Source organism: Homalodisca vitripennis, chromosome 5 (assembly GCF_021130785.1).
Source record: "Homalodisca vitripennis isolate AUS2020 chromosome 5, UT_GWSS_2.1, whole genome shotgun sequence".
NCBI classification, from domain to species: Eukaryota; Metazoa; Arthropoda; class Insecta; order Hemiptera; family Cicadellidae; genus Homalodisca; species Homalodisca vitripennis.
The window spans coordinates 138,696,214-138,714,802 of NC_060211.1; the positions used below are offsets into that span (position 1 = coordinate 138,696,214).

Sequence of the window (18,589 nt, forward strand, 5' to 3'; positions counted from 1 at the left end):
AAAGATCTTATTTATGAATCAAAGTTGGTTGAAGTTAAATTACCATGCATCCTTTCTTTGCATTGTTATTATTTTGCTTATCCTTCTGCAATTCCATATTCTTGCATTTTCGATTGGAAATATTTTAAATCTTTTTAGCTATAACCATGTATGACAAGTCTATACTTCGTATTTATAAGTGGTGGATATGACATTTAACGCAACAAAAACTATTTGTACTTAATAATTGTACTAATTAGCATCAACAAATTATATATCTGTAAATAATAAAATAAAATACTATCAAGTGTCATTTTACATGTAACGGTGATTCTTAGAGAGTATTCAGAAAAAATCAATCATAATTTTTATAAAGGGTTCATCCCAAACTAGGTATGCAAACATACTACAAGGTATAACTTATGCCTATGATACCTACTGTATGAGTAATGAAATGTAAATTGCGTGGGAAAAGGTGACATTTTTTATTTGCTTTATATGTTGCTGAGAACACCATGCTACAAGTACGTCGTGCTATTTCAATAACAGGTGTACTCCATTTGATGTTACTTGTTTTATTGAATACCTTTATGAGTCGACCAATTCCAAAACTCACTAACTCCACTTTCCTAAATTTTACAGGATGAGCAAAAAACTATAGTGGTTAAAGTATAACACTCAAAGTAATTATTTTATTGTTATGAATAATAAATCCTACTACTAATTGGTTAAACAGTAAGAAATTAAATGTATTTCTTTTGTTGAACTAGAAAACAACAGTTAAATATTGGAGTTAGAGAGTTTTGGAAATGGAGATTGGTATTAGACAGTTTTGTTGCAGTACGGTTTTGATTTAGGTAGTTTTGTTGCAACATTGTGTTTTAGGGCAACAAGGTTGGGTAAATATTATAAAACTTGTAATAATGAAAAAATATGTATTTAAATTAAACAATTTTGTATGCAATTAAACTTAAATACATTTTGTTGTTTTAAATTCATTTTTTACAATGCAAAGTTGCCCTCTAAGATTAAAACTTCATCCTCCATTGGATCTTCATGTTCATTAGGATCATCTTGATTAAGTTCCTGGTTTTCCCCATCATTGGTAGTAAATAGATCAGCGTAGTACCTAAGAAACTCCAGTTGATCCCATTGTTCCCCATAATGTTTTCGTAGTAGTGTTTTTACATCCTTAACTTTTGCAGGATTAACCTGAACAGAATTTGGTTTCATCTGGGGGTTTATGTTTCTCAGACTACAGCCTTTCTTGGCTATTCCTCTGGACGCTCCTATATCGTTTTTATAGGCTACTTCACCCCTTACTAATCCATTTCCTTTTTTGCCTCTTGTTAATATGAATCGTTTACAAGTGGAAAACTTAAAGTGCCATTGACCTGGCTTCTTTACTGTTGATCTGCATACTTCCATCCAGTTTTCAACATCAAAGTCCAAACCTAATCTATTGACCGTTCCACTTTCTCTAAAAATGTCAAAGTATGTGTTTGGATGGGTGATGCTTTCAACTTTTCTGACTTTTCTCTCTATTACCCCAAAAACTCTATCGGGTGGGATGTAAGAATGTCCTGGAACCGGATAGTGAATTACAATTGTCTTAATGTGCTGAGGTGCTTTAGTCAATAACCAGTTTAGTAAAGCTGTAATAAGAATGGTATTTTTATTTTGTCCTCCAGCACCATCTGCAAACAATCTAATTGTATGTACATTTTCTGGATAGACTGTTTCTGATAATCGATGGCGTACACAAGAAGCTATTTCGCTTGAACCTTTCGCACCTTCCATTTCAGTCCAAGCATAAATGAAAGTGTTTTCAACTGTCTGCTTTGACAGAGAAGAACCGAGACACATTGTAAAATTATATACATAAAACTGTCGTAAGAAATAAGCAGCTTGATCAGTCAACTTAGGAAAAATTAGATTTTTTTGGCAGTCGAATGAAAACGTGATTGTCCCAGCCTCTTCAGATTGCAATAGCTCAAAAAACATCTTACCTCTTTTTTTGTGAACTTGTAATTCTATTTTCAGTTTCCCCTTTTCTTCAAAATCTACCACAGATAGAATCTTCTCTTTCAGCTTAAGACATTGAGAACACTGGTCTGTTGCTGGTGACCCAAACCCTACATTATAATTCTCTACAAATATTTTCCTAAAGTACTCATACTTGACTTTAAACTCATTTTCAGTAGTGTTGTTGTACGATTTCCACAGACTAGAGATACTTAAATGACTTGCTAGGTACTGCCGTCTGGATTTCCCTCGGCAATAATGTGACTCTACAGGTTGTAGAGCCTCAATAAAGGTTTTTACTTTGGATAGTTTTTCCTCAGACTTTTTAGAACGATGGTCTCCACCTCGAAGTTCTTTTGGCGATTCGCCAGTTTGTAACACAAGACGGCACAATCTTTGTACTCTAAATTTTGAAATATTTAAAATATCTAAAAAAGCCTTTTGGCAAACTTTTACCAATTCACTTCCTCCTTCATTGCGGTATGATGGTATGAAATATTCAATAGCCATACCTCTTTCAGAAGAATGAGGACCTTGAAGCCGATGTCTTTTTGGAACTTTTCCTTTGGCGTACCTCAGTATAAATTGATCTTGGTCAATTTTATTGCAAGATTTGTAGAACCCCTGATGAAAACGTCTTATGTCCTGCATATTAAGACGGGAACAGTCATAACAGTGCTTGGATCCGTTAGCTCTTTCACGATGTCCACAAGTTGGAATATTTGGGAATCCTTGAGCGGAGTGTCTGAAACAAATCATATTCCGTAAGCTAATTAAATAACCAGTATTTAAAACAGAAATAAAATACAAGCCGATATCATAAAAACAATCAATGCTGTGAAAATGTTAGTGTACAGTTAAAGGGTTTTAGGTTATGTCATCATTGGATAAACATACAAATTTAATTATGTTGTCCTGTAATAAATATAGTTTAGCTTACCTCTTCTTTTTGTCCTTGGTTTTCTTCCAGTTATCTACTCTTCTTTTTCTCTTTCTCGTGGAATTGTCAGGCATTGGTTCAACATTACCGCTTTGTAATAAGGTTACCTCTGGATCAGCCATATTGTACAAAACAGAAATAACTAATGAAGTAAACAAACAATTTCCCAAGATGCACTGCTGTACAGTGTAGCCAATATATAAACACAAAATAATAACTATTTTGAAGGAACTGCCCACTTTCTGTTTGAAGAATATGTTGCCAATGACTATCATATGATTAGGAATTAGTCAGTTTTGTTGCAGTACTGCCTTGAAGTGTGCTAGTTGAAGCCTGGAGTTAGAGAGTTTTGAAACAGTAATGGAGGAAGATGAATTAGCGAGTTTTATTTCAGTAAAGGGATTGGATTTAGAGAGTTTTGTTGCAGTTGCAGTTTTTTACATTGATATTTCCATAAGAATTAGAGAGTTTTGGAACAAGATCTTTTGCTACCTTATAAAACTCCCCAAATACTGCCAAATACTATAAAAAAACCTCAATTTCAAAAATTTTGGAGTTAGTGAGTTTTTGGAATTGGTTCGACTCTAGTAATGCATTATATTTTTAATACACTGTAAAATGTGTAAATACAGTCATGTCGGTTAGTTTAAAATGGAGCTGTAAAACGTAAATGGCTATTTTACCTTTGGATCTAATCTATTTAGTAAACAATATATTACTATTTTCATATTACAAATAAATTAATATTTTACATAAATTAGTTGTAATTTTTGAATTATTAAAATTCACTCAACTTCCTATAATTTAAATCAAAGTTTGTATTTCATGTAAGTACTGACTATTTCATACTCCGTAACTTTAAATTAAATGTAGATACATAATAATAATTCAATTTGCACTTTTAGAAATCATCAATATGTAGAAGCGATATTAACATTACGTTTTTAATTCATTACAGTTTTCATACGTAAGCCCTGAAGCTACGTAAATAAGATATAGTCTCATGAAATACCAAACATAACTTACATCCTTCTTTTTTGTCAATATTTAGATGAAAGTAAGCAATAGAATTTTAGGAATGTAATTTGAGTAGAGCATTTCAGAACAAGTAAATCCAACATTCGAGAAAAATTTTGTTTTTTATGCATATTAATTATAAAGTTGATTTAGGATTCCTGACTCCAAAGTGGTGCCACTATTAACAAATCTAAAACAACAGTAAAATAATTTGCCTTCAAAACAGACATCCTTGAATAGAAATAAAAACTACTTAACTAAAAGAATAAAGAGTATTAATTTTACTTCTAGTTTTAACAACTAATAATAAAGCATAATTTACCGATTTTCCGAACATATTTCACCACACGTATACCAAAATTGGTATTTACTCTATAACTAGAGTATATTTTATGGTCTTAAGGCCAAAGGGTTTTCATAGTGTAAATTTCCTTTATAGGCGGGATAAAGATAGTTGATTCTATTTATCTTCTGTAGTAAATTTGTAGTAAAAAAGTGCATCTCGTAGGTCCTACATAGTAACTTTCAAAATGGAACAGTTATATTAATATTATAATATTCCAGGAACCCTATTATTATTACTTTGTAAAATTCACCAAATTCGCTCTGCAGCCGCTGGGGCATTGTCTTGACACACGAGTTAAACAGTACATGTCAGCTACAGCGGTACGCCTAACAAGCCATCTCTGCACCTCAGGCAGTCAAGTAAAACTTTCATACCTAATCATTGCTCAAATTCTCGTTCCAGCGTTTACACACTTTCGCGTGTTCCCATAACCATAAACACCCTACGGTTATTTTCTTTGTGATATAAGGTAATATTGTCGATGCAGCTTTGTTTAATCTACAACTGTAATAGCGACTATTAAATTTAATAGAATGCTTAACAGATCACAGTTAAAGCTAAGCAATTTATAAATGCTACATACATCAACGTTTGAATAAAATGATCTTATAAATTTTAATATATTATTTATTTTTTTAATTTTAATATACTCTAAAAAATGTTTTGTGGTAACCCTTTATATAAATAAAGCAAAACTAAAAATAAATCGTAATATTTATTTATACCTGATTTAATAAAGTAGACCCCTTATTCCGAAAAAAGCTCACTATGACAATAAAAATGTTTTTACTATAACAATAGCCTGTTTTGAATCTTTTTGTAGTTTTCAATTACGTTTTAAATTTAAATAATTATATAATAATTAATGTGTCATGAAAAATTATATATGCACTCTTAAATGTTATTAAATCTAATGATAAACGAGTTCTTATTGTTAAAATAAAACCTGATTAGGCTAATCATTTAGTTTAATCTATGAAAATGTTCCAAAAAAAGTAATGATTTAAAGACGACAAATCTATAAAAACTGTAATTATCCAGGAGTAAATTATAAAAATTTAACGATCACAGAAACGATCTGATGGCTAACGAGTTCACTGTTGGGTTATTTTCCTGGCACAGGAGTTACACAGTACATGTCAGCATCAGTGATACGGTACGTTTAACAAGCCAACTTTTAACCTCAGGCACTCAAGTGAAACTTTGGTACTCATATCGTTGCACAAATTCTCATTTCAAAGCTTTGTTTGCGTTCACTTGTACACAAAGTGCGGAAAATCTGTCTACTCTTACTATCTTGTAACACTTGTCATTATTCTCAAAGTGACATCGTGTACAATACATATCTTTTATAGTGATTATTAGATTACGAAATATCGTGATAGGGCAAACTAAACAAGAATCATAAATGCAGAATTATAAAAATATTAAGATAACTTCTTAATCATAAATACGATTTCCTTATAGAAAAACAAGGTAAAATAAAATTCAAATTATTTTATTAAATTTTGGAAAATCTTTCAGCAAAGCTCTTTTACCAGATGCTGATGGAAAACTCAGTGCCGTGGGTTTACGCTCAGTAAATATCGATAGAGTCGACATATAGAGGTCAAAGTTTACGGTTGACAATCTATTCCTACATAGGTATTAAAAGTGGCACTCATCAGTGTTCATTGGAATTCTGAATTTCTACCTGTGGTAAAGTGACTAGTTACATTGGTCCTATAAGTAACCATGTAGATTACGAGAAATACTTAAAATTACGCAAGTAGTACACACAAATTTACACTAAATAATAGTACACATCATACTCGTTGAATGAAAACTATCCGTTGGGTTATTAACACATGAATTGGTTACACTGTAAAGGTTACAGTGTTAAATATACAAAGCTTAAAAAATTAGGTAACCTACTATTTTATATTCATAGCAAGTGAAGGGCTGTTTTTTTGGTTCATGTACAATGTAAATAGTTATAAAAAAGCCGGAGTAACTGGTATTATATAGTTAAACCTAATTTTAAATATAAATTTAAGGTAAATATAATGAGGTAACCTTATCACCATATAAATTCTATTGTTTTGTATTCAATATGGTAACTAAAATAACCGTTATAGAGATCCATTGCATTTCATATGTGTTTGCTGTTATATTCACACGTATTTATCTATAAATTCTAAGTTTTATGTCTTCATTGAACTATATAAATGTCAAGTATTAGAAGCTAATTATGAAAAAGAGGTAACATCTATAATTTTGAAATGAAGCGTAACCATTATTAAACCGCATTATTAAACCATTATTGTAAAATAATTCATTTATATTACATTATTGTTTTTTATTTAATGTGGCACACTAAATCCTTCTTAAAACGCTTTTCAGTTTGTTAACTTCATGCAGTTTATTTAATATCTTTTTTATCAATGTAGTATGAAATATAAATTCACTATTGGGGAACTACGAACAATATATTTAGTAGCTGATTCACCTATTTCCTTTCCTTGCACAAGAAAACCCCAAATTGTGTAGTGCAAAGGCAGGAAAAACTATTGAAAATACAAAACCTTTCCTTGGTGAGCTTCACGTGTGTTAACTCGGCTAAAATGTACCATCATGAAACACTACAGGTTGGTTGACAAAGTAAACGCCGTGCGCAACAGTCAGTTTTCCCGCTGTAAAAGGCATAATAAAAAATTAAATAAATTACAGAAAATAATATTATAAGTTTTACTCAGAAATTTTAAATATTATAAATATCAATTCTAAACTAAAATATCATCTTCTGTTTCAAATAATAACCAAGTTAATTTACGAAATAAAATGTACCATTACTACAGCACCAGAGTTAAACGTTTTCAAAAAGGATCGATAAGGTTCTCCTTATTGTAATCTGTCGTATTTTCCATTCAGAGAACGGTCAGCTGACAAATACTAGAAGCAAGTAACCCTTTAGTTGTGGGCCAACTGTAGCTAAAAACTTTTGTCTCTACGGTATACAGTGTCCCAGAACCATATAGACACGCCTCAAATAGAAAGCGAGTAACTGAACAACTGTGGCAGAAGCCGGGTTTCCAATTCAGCAATTTTCTATCCCGTTCCAGTTTACTGCCTGAACGTCACGTGAGTATCCGTCACAACTTTGGTGCTCTCAACCATAAATAACAAAAACTTCAGCGTGACATTTCAGTGGAAACGAATACAGAAAGATCTATCGGTCTTATTATTGTCATGGCAGGTGATTCTTTTTACAATTTCAAGATGTTATTTTGAGTTCTTTAAGCTGTGGTATCTCGCTTTAATATAAGCCTGTGTTGAACATAAATTTAAATTTCAAAGATTTCTAATACTAAATATACAGAAGGAAACTGAATGTTTCCGGAAATTTGCCATCGTTGTTGCACTGAAAAATCCTGTTTCCTTCAAAATCTTTATACCGTCAAAATTAAACTTTAAACAAAAGAATTTTACTAGGAACTTTAAGGAACGCATTACAAGTTTTATAAAATATTTTAGGCTGTGCACATGACAAGGACATTAAAAGCTGTCAGTCTAATGGGAAGTAATGGTTAGATTTTAAGCCAAACACAATTTTTGTCTTAACTGCCTTCTGCAGCTCTCTTTTATCTTCTTACCCTAAAGTCAATTCCTACAAGAATTCTTCATTGGATCAAGAGGAACCAATAAACCCCGTGTTTTTAGGAATTTTTGTCAAGTGTTTTCGTTCATCGGAGATCCATAAGAATCCATATGGATCCTCAACCAATATTATTTAATCATATATGACAAGGATAAATTACCATTATCTCGTAATAAATATTTTAATCCTACACTTTAACGACCCATTTAGTGGAAGATTATTCCTTACAAACAGATCTCCTACAGAACGATGCGTCTAAAATTACTCTGTAAACCAAAAATTCTACATTCAAAATGAAATACGTTTTCAAGTAATAAATCGCAGCACAGTGCATAGTTTCGATGGTATATCGACTAAGGTTTATAGTAGCAAATATTAGCGAGTCACTAAGTACACAAACTATGGTTTAATTCTCAGGCATTAGAGATGAAAAGGGGTTCTATTAGGCAACATTAAGCTTAAACGCATACAAATTACAAAAATACATACTTTACTATATTATAAATGTATTTGAATCAATTAAAATTGATAATAAACACGATACAAAAACCTTTCCTTTTAATAAGATATATACTAAAAGTTAAATTGGCTTGAATCGTATATTTACTAACATACGGTTACCTAACTATTCACCTAAATATGGAAGGAACTTAACGTTTACTTTTAAGACGTTCTAATTACCCTGTATATATATATATACAGACAGATTAGGCACCTCCTAATTCAAGTAGACTCTATTTAAGTAAGTCAACTCGAGTTACATTTATACAAAATGGTAGCGTTGATAACGACGAATTCTTAACCATGGAAGTAAAATACACAAACTCTCAACGCTGAGGGCCAAAGAATACAATTTGTGAATGTTTCTTTTCAATACCTTCTCTGAAAATAAATAAGCCATGCATAAGAAACTTAATTTCTGGTTAAAAAATAAGTGTATGACGTTGTCTTCGTTATTAATATTCAGAAAGATATTCGGCGTTACTGTTATATTTTATATTGAACATAAAGTTATAATAATAAAGTTGCGATGCATTGAACGATGTGTGCGATGTCATTGCCGAATCACCCATAAATTTTGATCTTGGTAGTAAAACCGGTAAAGGAAATACATTTAATTCCCTGATACGTTTGCATATTGAAGAATTATAAGTATAAACTTGGTTTTTATTGTGAGTGAATAATGTTTTATCTTATTATAGTATTTAGAGGATATACATCCTATTAATTAAATTCAACATTTTACCAATATCTAATTTTTGGTATGGTTATTCGATGGGTAAAACAATGGATTTATTTCAATTTCTTGATAAAATACTACATAATTTATAAGTAGTTTGTGATAAAATGAGTAAGTTATTATGAGCCATCGAATCATTAAACTTTAATATAAAACAACGGGAATGTTTCTATGGTCCGATTTTACAATGTCCGGTAGTATTATCCTTCGGCACATAAATTATGATTTTAATTGATTAAAACCACTTTCATTTCAAAACCACAATATGCATAATATCCGTCTAAATAAACCTAGAGAAACTAGATATTTGTAAACTGGTATACACGATAGAACATTTTCCACATCCCGTTTTGACTCGGTAATACTTAAATGACAAAAAAAAAATCTACCTCAACACGCAATACGCAGTGTTAATAATATTAATTTTTGTAATGCAATCTATATGAAACAAAATTTATATCTATATCCCAATCTACATCCCTTTGAAAAAATCTATATGAACCTTTATGAAATTGATAGGTCCCAGAACAATATCCCATTTAGTTGATTGGTTTTTACCATTAGTAATTTCTAGGTTAAAATATACTTTTAAACACTACTACACTGCAAGATTGTAATAACACTGTACATATATTAGGCAGGTGAAATGCTAAAAATGGTAAAAATACATTATTATAAAGAATTTTTATGTAATTCTATTCTAGGAAACCATAGTTCATTGTTTATCTTCACGAATTTGTATGTACAGATTATGCATCTATCTTGGATAATAAACAAAGTCAATAAGAGAGACGATGCCCTAAAATGTAATACGAAATAGATCGTATTCAGTAGATTTAATGTTATTACAAATTATTTTAATGTGTGAATTTACTAGTCTTAAATAAAAAAAAATAGGAGCATTTATTTAATTGTATTTATTGGTCTTTTAGAGCAAGAAATATGATTATATTATATATTTATATATATATATATATATATATATATATATATATATATATATATATATATATAAACACAACAAATTTCATTATTCCAATAGTCATGGCTAAATACAGAATACGTAGGGAGATACATGTTCTAAATTTGTATTATGCTGGTTAATAAATAGGCTTAATAAAATCTATAATATAGTCTCAGCAATAATGAACATGCATTTCCAATCCTAAATATTATCTCTTATTTAATCCAACTACTGGTGTGCTTGTTCTACATGGTCCAGTTGAACTGCGAAGGATATTTTAATACTTTACGAATTTCCTAAAAAAAAAACATTGATTAAAATCTTTTTTATGACCCAATGCATGTTAGTCCAGCCAATATATCAAATAAGCTCAGATTGACAGGTAATATGATACAGATAAATCATTTGTATATAAATAAATTTTGGTCCTCTAACTCTATAAGTTGCCTCTAATTTTTATGTAATAACGTGTCTACGTCGTTAGTCATTTTAGATTCAGGAAAATAAAAACGGATTTTCACTACTCTCTAAGTTCTATTGCTTCGTCATTTTTATAATCTGTTATAAAAATTATAGAGAATAAAAGGTGGGATTAATTTTATTGGTAACACTTTTTCAGGGACTTAATTCTTTTTGAGACAGGCCGTGGTGTATAGGAAGGTCAACGGTGAATAAATGTGAATGTTCCCGGGACTTTAAAATAATTTATATAGTTTATCAGTTAATCCATTGTATTTATTGATATTTTACACATTTTTAATATATATTGTTTTGTTACGTTATAAAATACACATTATATGTATTTATATTTATAGTAGTAAAATAATAAACTATATCTCAATTTTTTAATTAAAGTGAAAATGTATTAACTATTTGAAGAACGGTTCTATTAATTTATTCTTCTTAATTTTGGTATTGTTGACGTTTGGTAATTTCTGTTTAATCGTCCTCATCTTTTTTGCCCTAAAACGTTGTTTCCAGACCCGTGAAACAGTTAGTGTCAAATGCAATCTATTCCTCAGTCACTTTGCAACGAAACAGCGTTAAATCAAGCATGCCTATTACTCTGTATACAAACTAAAGTGAATTGCAACTTTGGTTTTCTACACACGCACCGTGAACCACATCCATTCTTACAATTATAAAATATAGTGGCAATTCATTCATGATAAGCTGGTGGTAGTAATATTGCTTTCATTGCCTCCAGGAATTCATTTTAGAACACACAACCCCTTTCCAGGGTTTGAAAATTATGCTATAACTATTTTTGAAGTTGGTAATTGACATGGATTGTGCTGATGGGCTGCTGCACTTTTCGGTGAAAGATTAGATAACTGAACAGTTTTATGTATTTTGGTGGATTAATTGAATGAGGTTATCGAAGCTTCGTCATCGATATTACCTTCAAATCAGGGCATTGTATATTGCTAGAAAAATTTGAATTTTATATTTATATAGTTTTTGGAGCGACAGTTTCCTTGAATAATTACAAAGTAGTTCATTGAAATTCCAAGGTCACTTTTACGAAATTCCATAAGTTACAAAACCCAAATCACTAGAGATTGCAAAAGCTTATTTGAAATCACCTTTTGTACTTTCTAAGTAATTTCGATTTAAGAATTATTTCCGTAAGAACTGATAATATTCTAAGAAACGAAAAGTATCTACTGTTTGAAGATTCCCGCTAATTCATCAACACTTATTGCTCCACCTTATAAGTTAAACATGTTTAAACTTTACATACCTAAGACCAATATTTATACCCATTTGATGTATAAGAACATTTAAATAAGATATAATTAGTCTATTTTCATGCTACACTAAGTAATCATTTCGGAGAATAATAATGTCTGAGTAGTAAACTTTTAGTTTGAAGATACAGAACTTTGTACATTGGAATGTAATGCGAGTTAACGGGAATTTGTCGTCTCTCAACTATATCTGCAAAAAGCCATTCCTTGTATTCCATCACTTCTAGAAGTATCCTACAAGTTTAACAATGTTACTTTCGAAACATTATTTCACTCTTTCTTAAGCCTCACGACTTTTCATCTTTTCTTGAAAAAATTTATTTCAACTCCTTCAATAATTGTAACAGTTGACAAAGAACGCCTTTAACTTTGTTACTAATATCGTTATGACATATCATAGTTAGTTACTCCAATAAAACAATTATACAAGGAACTATTAAATAAATCATAGTTTTAAGATGCTTTAACATATTTACCTTTTACCTTTAATATTTTGCCAAAAGTAGGTGCATTCTCATATGAGAAAAAAAATCATCTTGAAAGTAATTCCTGTTACTATAAATATTTTTAAAGTTAAATGTCCCCTTTCATAAAATTTTAATATTCGTATTTCGTTACTCTAGTTTAAGTATCAGGTACTAATATTCATTACGACAGAAATATATCTTTAGACTTTTATCCTATCATTACACTTATCTTACTATTTTTTCAAATTTTTTGTGAATTTGGTATTATTTTTCTTGAGATGTTGTTGAATTTTCGAACTAAAGAAAATTCAATGTTCCCATTGAAAATAATTTATCAAATTAAAAGGAAATTACCCATTGATAGCATAATGATTCAATGTTGTGGTTTCGTGACAGTTCCGTATTTTAATGGGAAATAGGAAAACCAGATTACTTTCTCAGTTGATTCCACCAATTATTCAGAAATATATTCGAGGTTTTACTATGTAGAAAAGTACCCGATGTATTTTTTTATTCAAATTTAAAATACATCCATAAAATACGAACTTGGTATAGTCTGTCAGGTCACTCAGCTATCTCATATTCTAATACAAATCTCGTGAAAGAGATTACCCCCACATTATTTTGAACTTCATGGATATGGGCTAGCGATCAAAGGGTTTTATATATTTAGAACGGAACTGGTGTGTTTTGACATTGACGAGACTTAGTGACCTGTAAAATACCCCTGCACTGTGAAATGTTTAAGATATATATCCCCTAAAATAAAACCTTATTACTATTATTACTTTTTAATCAATACACATTATATATAAATATAAATATATATATATATAATAGGTATTATATGTATGTATATATAATATATTTATTATATATATATGTGTGTATATATATATAATATGTGTGTGTGTTTGTGTGTTTTAATTCGTAGTTTCGGTAATGGTCCTATGCGTTTTAAGTGTTAGAAGTTATAACAAATAGGAACAGTTTTCCAATTGTAGCTAATTTAATAAAGTTTTGATAGATACTTATGTATTTTTGTGTTTTTAAGTTTATTGGATAGAATTAGTACTTGTCCAATGCACTACATACAGTTTTTCTTGTTTAATACAACTTTGCTTAGAAACTATAGGCTTAATACGAAAGTTGATTATTTGATAAAGCCAATTACCCTTTTTATATACCAGGAACAACGAGGATTACTTAGAAAAGAAATAATTTATTAATAATCACAAACTTGACGTGATTAAAGGAACACTAAAAAGACTACCAGCTGTTACTCCTCTCCTTACACACTACTTACACACAACATATCATAGGAAGTATCTTGTTTAGTTATAACCTTGACTGAATTATTTGCAGAATATAGAGTAATATAAAAATTGTTCCAAAGCAAAAACCCGCACATGCGAGAGTGGTGTTAATAATAACAATAAGAGACATTTTTAGAAAGAATGATCGCAAATTCAGCGTTTTAGCTTTATTCTGGGCTTATGGGGGCAGCACTACGTTCAGCGACTCCCGAGCGTTGAAGCGAGTTCGATTGATAGACAAACTGCTTACGACAGCTTTGACGGCACTGTAACAGTCACGGGCATGGTGATGGAACACAAGTTTGAAGGTGTCCATCTGTCGATCTCACACGAAAATAAATTACAAAGCGGCACTAGTAGTGCAAATGACTTAACTAGGGAATGCGGAAAGCTGTTCCTACATCACAAACAGTAGGCTATGTTTGTGATAGAAATGAATTTTAAACGGCTCTTATCCAATTCTTAAACAATATTTTGGACGTGACAGCATTAGTAAAGTGAAAACTCTAATTTTATACTGTAGTAGACATGAACTTCAAAGATAATCAAACATTGAGGTAACAAGGATTGATTTCTCGAATGTAATTCCCTATTCGACTTTATCAGGGAGCGCCGCACCTTATCAGTCACAAGTGAAAAGTTTTGGTATCAGCTCTGCGGGGGTATATCGGTAGCGTACAGTACTTTGGAGTCGAGGATCCTTGGTTCAAATCTCGCTGTCCAAATTCATGTTGTTGAAACTTGTAATGTTATTTTTTAATATTTTAAATACATATCTAATAATTGTAAATAATTACATTATTAGAGACGAACTGATAATTACATTATGCTACTATTAATTCATTGATGTCTTTATAATGCCAAAAGACATTATCAGCTTAATAGTAGGCTACTTCGTTAATTTATCTACCATATCAGTTTCACAACACCATACTATACTTATGCTATTGGCATAAATCCTTTACAATTGCCAATGTCTGTGATGTTGCAACAACAGGTGGTAACTGGAGTTTCCCACTTCATTTCCGTTCTGAAGTCTCGTACTTTGTCAACCACATGTTAGGGTTCTCCACACAAACAGCAGTTACTGTTTTTGTATTGACAGAAACAATGACACCAAGCAATAATTGACGATAAATAAGTATTGTATGTCTTAAACGCCTGTAGTAACAACGTCAATTTCCATATCAGTAATGGTAGAAGATTAGGTAAGTTTAACTAGTATTATAGTATATTAAACAACTACTATAATTCAAATACAAGATCACATATTTGGGCAAAATAAAGGCACTCCCCATTGTTCTGGATTAAACAAATCACTATAGACGATTTATCGGCTGATGCTGCATGCAGATTTTAAAATCGTTTGCTCATTTTATCAGGATTACTGGGTTGCTATGGTACATGTTAACTGTCATATGATTTTCATCAATGTTTTTACACTTTTATTTATTTGCTATTGCATCTTTGCCATCAGGGTGACCTGTAAGAAGAAAATAAAAGTATCCTTAAGAGTTCTGCCAAATTCCATGGTGTTCCCTGTATAAAAGATTTGACTCATTGCTACGTTTAGAACTCATAGGTTAGTTTTTGTTCTTCAAGAAATCGCGCAGACTAGCAAAAAACATTATTCCAGATTGTCAAACGTATAACATTACATAATATCACTTATAAATTACATATTGCTAGTTTTTCCTTAATACATAAATTCTAGATTTTTTTTTATAAAATGTTTAGATTAGGCTTTTTTGTTGGAAAACGTGTACCCAGCGAGATGAGTAAGGTTGTTTAACCATCAAGACTAGAATAGCATATTTAAAAATATTGAAACAAATAAGCTCACGAAAATAAATATCCGTCATTCACAATGTACTAATACACGTGTAAGAATGTTTAGTACATTGAATAAAACCCAATATATCGCTTTAAAAGTAGGAAAGGGAGGGAAAGTTGTTTAAAGGAACAAAACACTTTATTGTATTTTCTTACATAATTGTTCAATATATCATAAAAGTGAATAATGAAAGAGTCGATATAATAAATGAGATCTGTGTAATAGTAAATATAGCTGATTGGATTCCTGCCACTCGTGTCTCTGGTGCTAAAAAGCCACTTACAGTTTTCTTCAGTTTTCACTTACTCGTATATAACAACCACGGTACAATGGAGCTTATTGAAATGGGTTTATAGAGTGTTTTGGAACAATATCTGCAGTGTCCTAATAACGTTAATGTACTTGTATTCTATAGACACTTATTTGAATTTTATTTGAAGAAATTCAGGAACTCGATATTATTATAAATGCGTAAGTTTGTGTAGAATGAATATGTGGATACTAGCACGTTATGGTGTTGTGCCGTTAGTATTATCGAATGTAATATAAATGGCAGGTGTTATTGGCTCAAACCGTGTATTTTATTTTACATAGCAGAAATTTGTTGCCTTTTATCATTGTATGTAGTTAAATAGCTAAAGTAAAACAAACCAAGGGGATCTAGTACTAATAGGATTCAACGAATCATTTGCTCTGTGACAACAATAAAAGTAAACAAAAGAGCGAAATCAGGTGGTGATCATTGCAAACCTCTAATTATAGAATAAAAAACCCTCATTCTCTCGTCCGATAATCACTAATTTCCAACTGTCTGATATTGCGAAAATTTGAAATGAGGTACAGTTATACCTATTACTACAACCAGTCCTCTCGGATGAAATAAGATTAGAATTCCCAAAAGAAATATAGGTTGTCGAGCCTAACGACGTCTTGAAAGAATAATGTCACACATTTGCATCATGATTTAGTAAGGAAAGTAAAACACATTATGAATATTAACCACACGTATGGTTTTAAACGTGTTGCAATACGTATAAAAGTTATATTTCTCAACTTCTCTGTGGTTTTAAAAAACAACCATGTAATTAAAATATACGAGGCATATTTCAAAAAATAATAAGAAGATTATACATAAAAATAAACTACCTTTATGAAATAATATTTCAACCCTCAAGGCATCCTTCTGTCGTATAAAATTCATATTATAGATTCTTTGATAGAAATAAATTATAACTTACTGGGAACACGATATCCATGAGGCATTTTTAAAGTAAGCACTGATTACGCACTGTGCCTGCAAATCCTGTCATGTGATGTTTTTTCAAAGTAAGCAACTTTGGCCAGTCCCCTAATAAGTCGTCATTAAGTATAAGATTAAGATAAAGTATCAAAATAACATTGTTGTGTTTGGTAATATTTTGCAATAATATAATATCTTTATTTATTGAAAAACAGAATCCACATATAACATCAATCTTCATTTGAATGTGCTTGAAGTACCTAATTATATTATTTTTAACACGATATTAACAACAATTATTTTTTTGAAGTTTACTTTAACGATGGGAGGATTGTGAAGGAAATAAGATTTTTCCAGACATTTGCCATTGTTTAATGAAAAAAATCTGTTAAACTACGTTTTAAGATCTGCAATCTTATCTCTCCCTAGAGGTTAGTCGTAGGTGGATGGTAGACGAATGCAGACGTATTGTAACCTATATTCTGTATTTAAGTTGTAATGATTAGTTTTGTTTATAGTTTTTAATTAAGTGCATGATTTAGAGTTAGTGAAGTTGACACATAACATGGTGGCTGTGATTCCCGAATTAGGCGTGCCACAAAGCTTTGGTATGATTTCTTTTTTTTAACCTAGTTTGTAATTATGTATTAGGTTAGTTATTTAACTGAAGAAGAGATCAGATTGCAGATCTCGAAACGTAGTGTTACTGACTTTTGTTGCACTAAACGATGACAAACTTTCAGAAAAAAATTCTCTTTCCTTCTTAGATAAAAAAAACTTTTAACTTTCGTTTTAAGCGTCCAGCAATTAAAATGCATTCCCTTTTATAAAAGGAATTTTACACAAGAACATGAACCGTTCCGAATACATGTACACAATATACTAATAATAAAACAAAATGAACTTATGAATAGTATAAATAGTCTTTTTGCAATAGAATATTAAATAGATTGCCAGTTTTGTATCCTTGCTTTAAATCAAACTTTAAATCAATTCCTATGGACTGTCATATATCATCTTCAAACTAAAGTTGTCCATAATAAAACGTAAAAATATCTTGAAAAATTGTTCAGTCTATCGGTCACTTTCTTTTGAGGGAACGCGTATACAGACATACATACATAAGTTAATTTCTCACCTCCACGAGAGATAGGATTTGCGATATCCTTAGAGAATTACGCTGCTAATCTTATTTTATTTTAAGGCTTTTATTATGAACATTTTCAAAACCTGAAATAATAAGGCTTTAACGTTATATAATTATTAGGTAATGAAGGCCAGAAGTATCAAATTCCACTACCAAATAAGTGTTCTTAATATTTACATTCTGTCATAAGTTAAGTATGCCAGCACAATGCAGAGATTTGTTTTATATTTCTAGAATTAGTTAAGAAAATTGACGTCACACGTGCTACATTGATACTTCAAACAATAGTGCAGAGCTCAACTGCATGTTTTTGTGCCGTTTATAGCAAGTTGAAAACTTGTAGGAAGCAGAACAATACCCGTTCTTGGAGACCTTCATTTACATAAAATATTTCTGATAGAAAATGACAATTTGTAAAACACCTCAGGTTGGTTAGACGTTACCGTTAAAGCGTACTCTCGTGTTAACACTAGACAATAAAATTGTATGCGTTTTAACTCAAGTAGTAAGTTTTGGGTGTTGCCATTTATAATTAACGAAGTAAATTAAGAAACACGAAATTATTACATCCATATCCACCTATTAAATATTTTATTTGTATTAAGTTACTAATTATATAACATTTTTCGTTAGTATCATATCTGATGTTAAAATTACTCATATAATTTACTTATTGATTTAATAAA

General features: G+C 30.6%; 1 protein-coding gene across 1 annotated transcript; it reads right to left on the reverse strand.

Moving 5' to 3' along the window:
• Nucleotides 1–786: 786 nt before the first annotated feature.
• LOC124362930 lies at nt 787–3,468 on the reverse strand. Its single transcript, XM_046817826.1, has 2 exons — nt 2,945–3,468; nt 787–2,749 (listed from the first exon to the last, which is right to left on the reverse strand). The coding sequence occupies exons 1-2, from the start codon at nt 3,217–3,219 to the stop codon at nt 982–984; spliced, it is 2,043 nt and encodes a 680-aa protein (XP_046673782.1). The 5' UTR covers nt 3,220–3,468; the 3' UTR covers nt 787–981.
• Between the last annotated feature and the right edge of the window lie 15,121 nt (nt 3,469–18,589).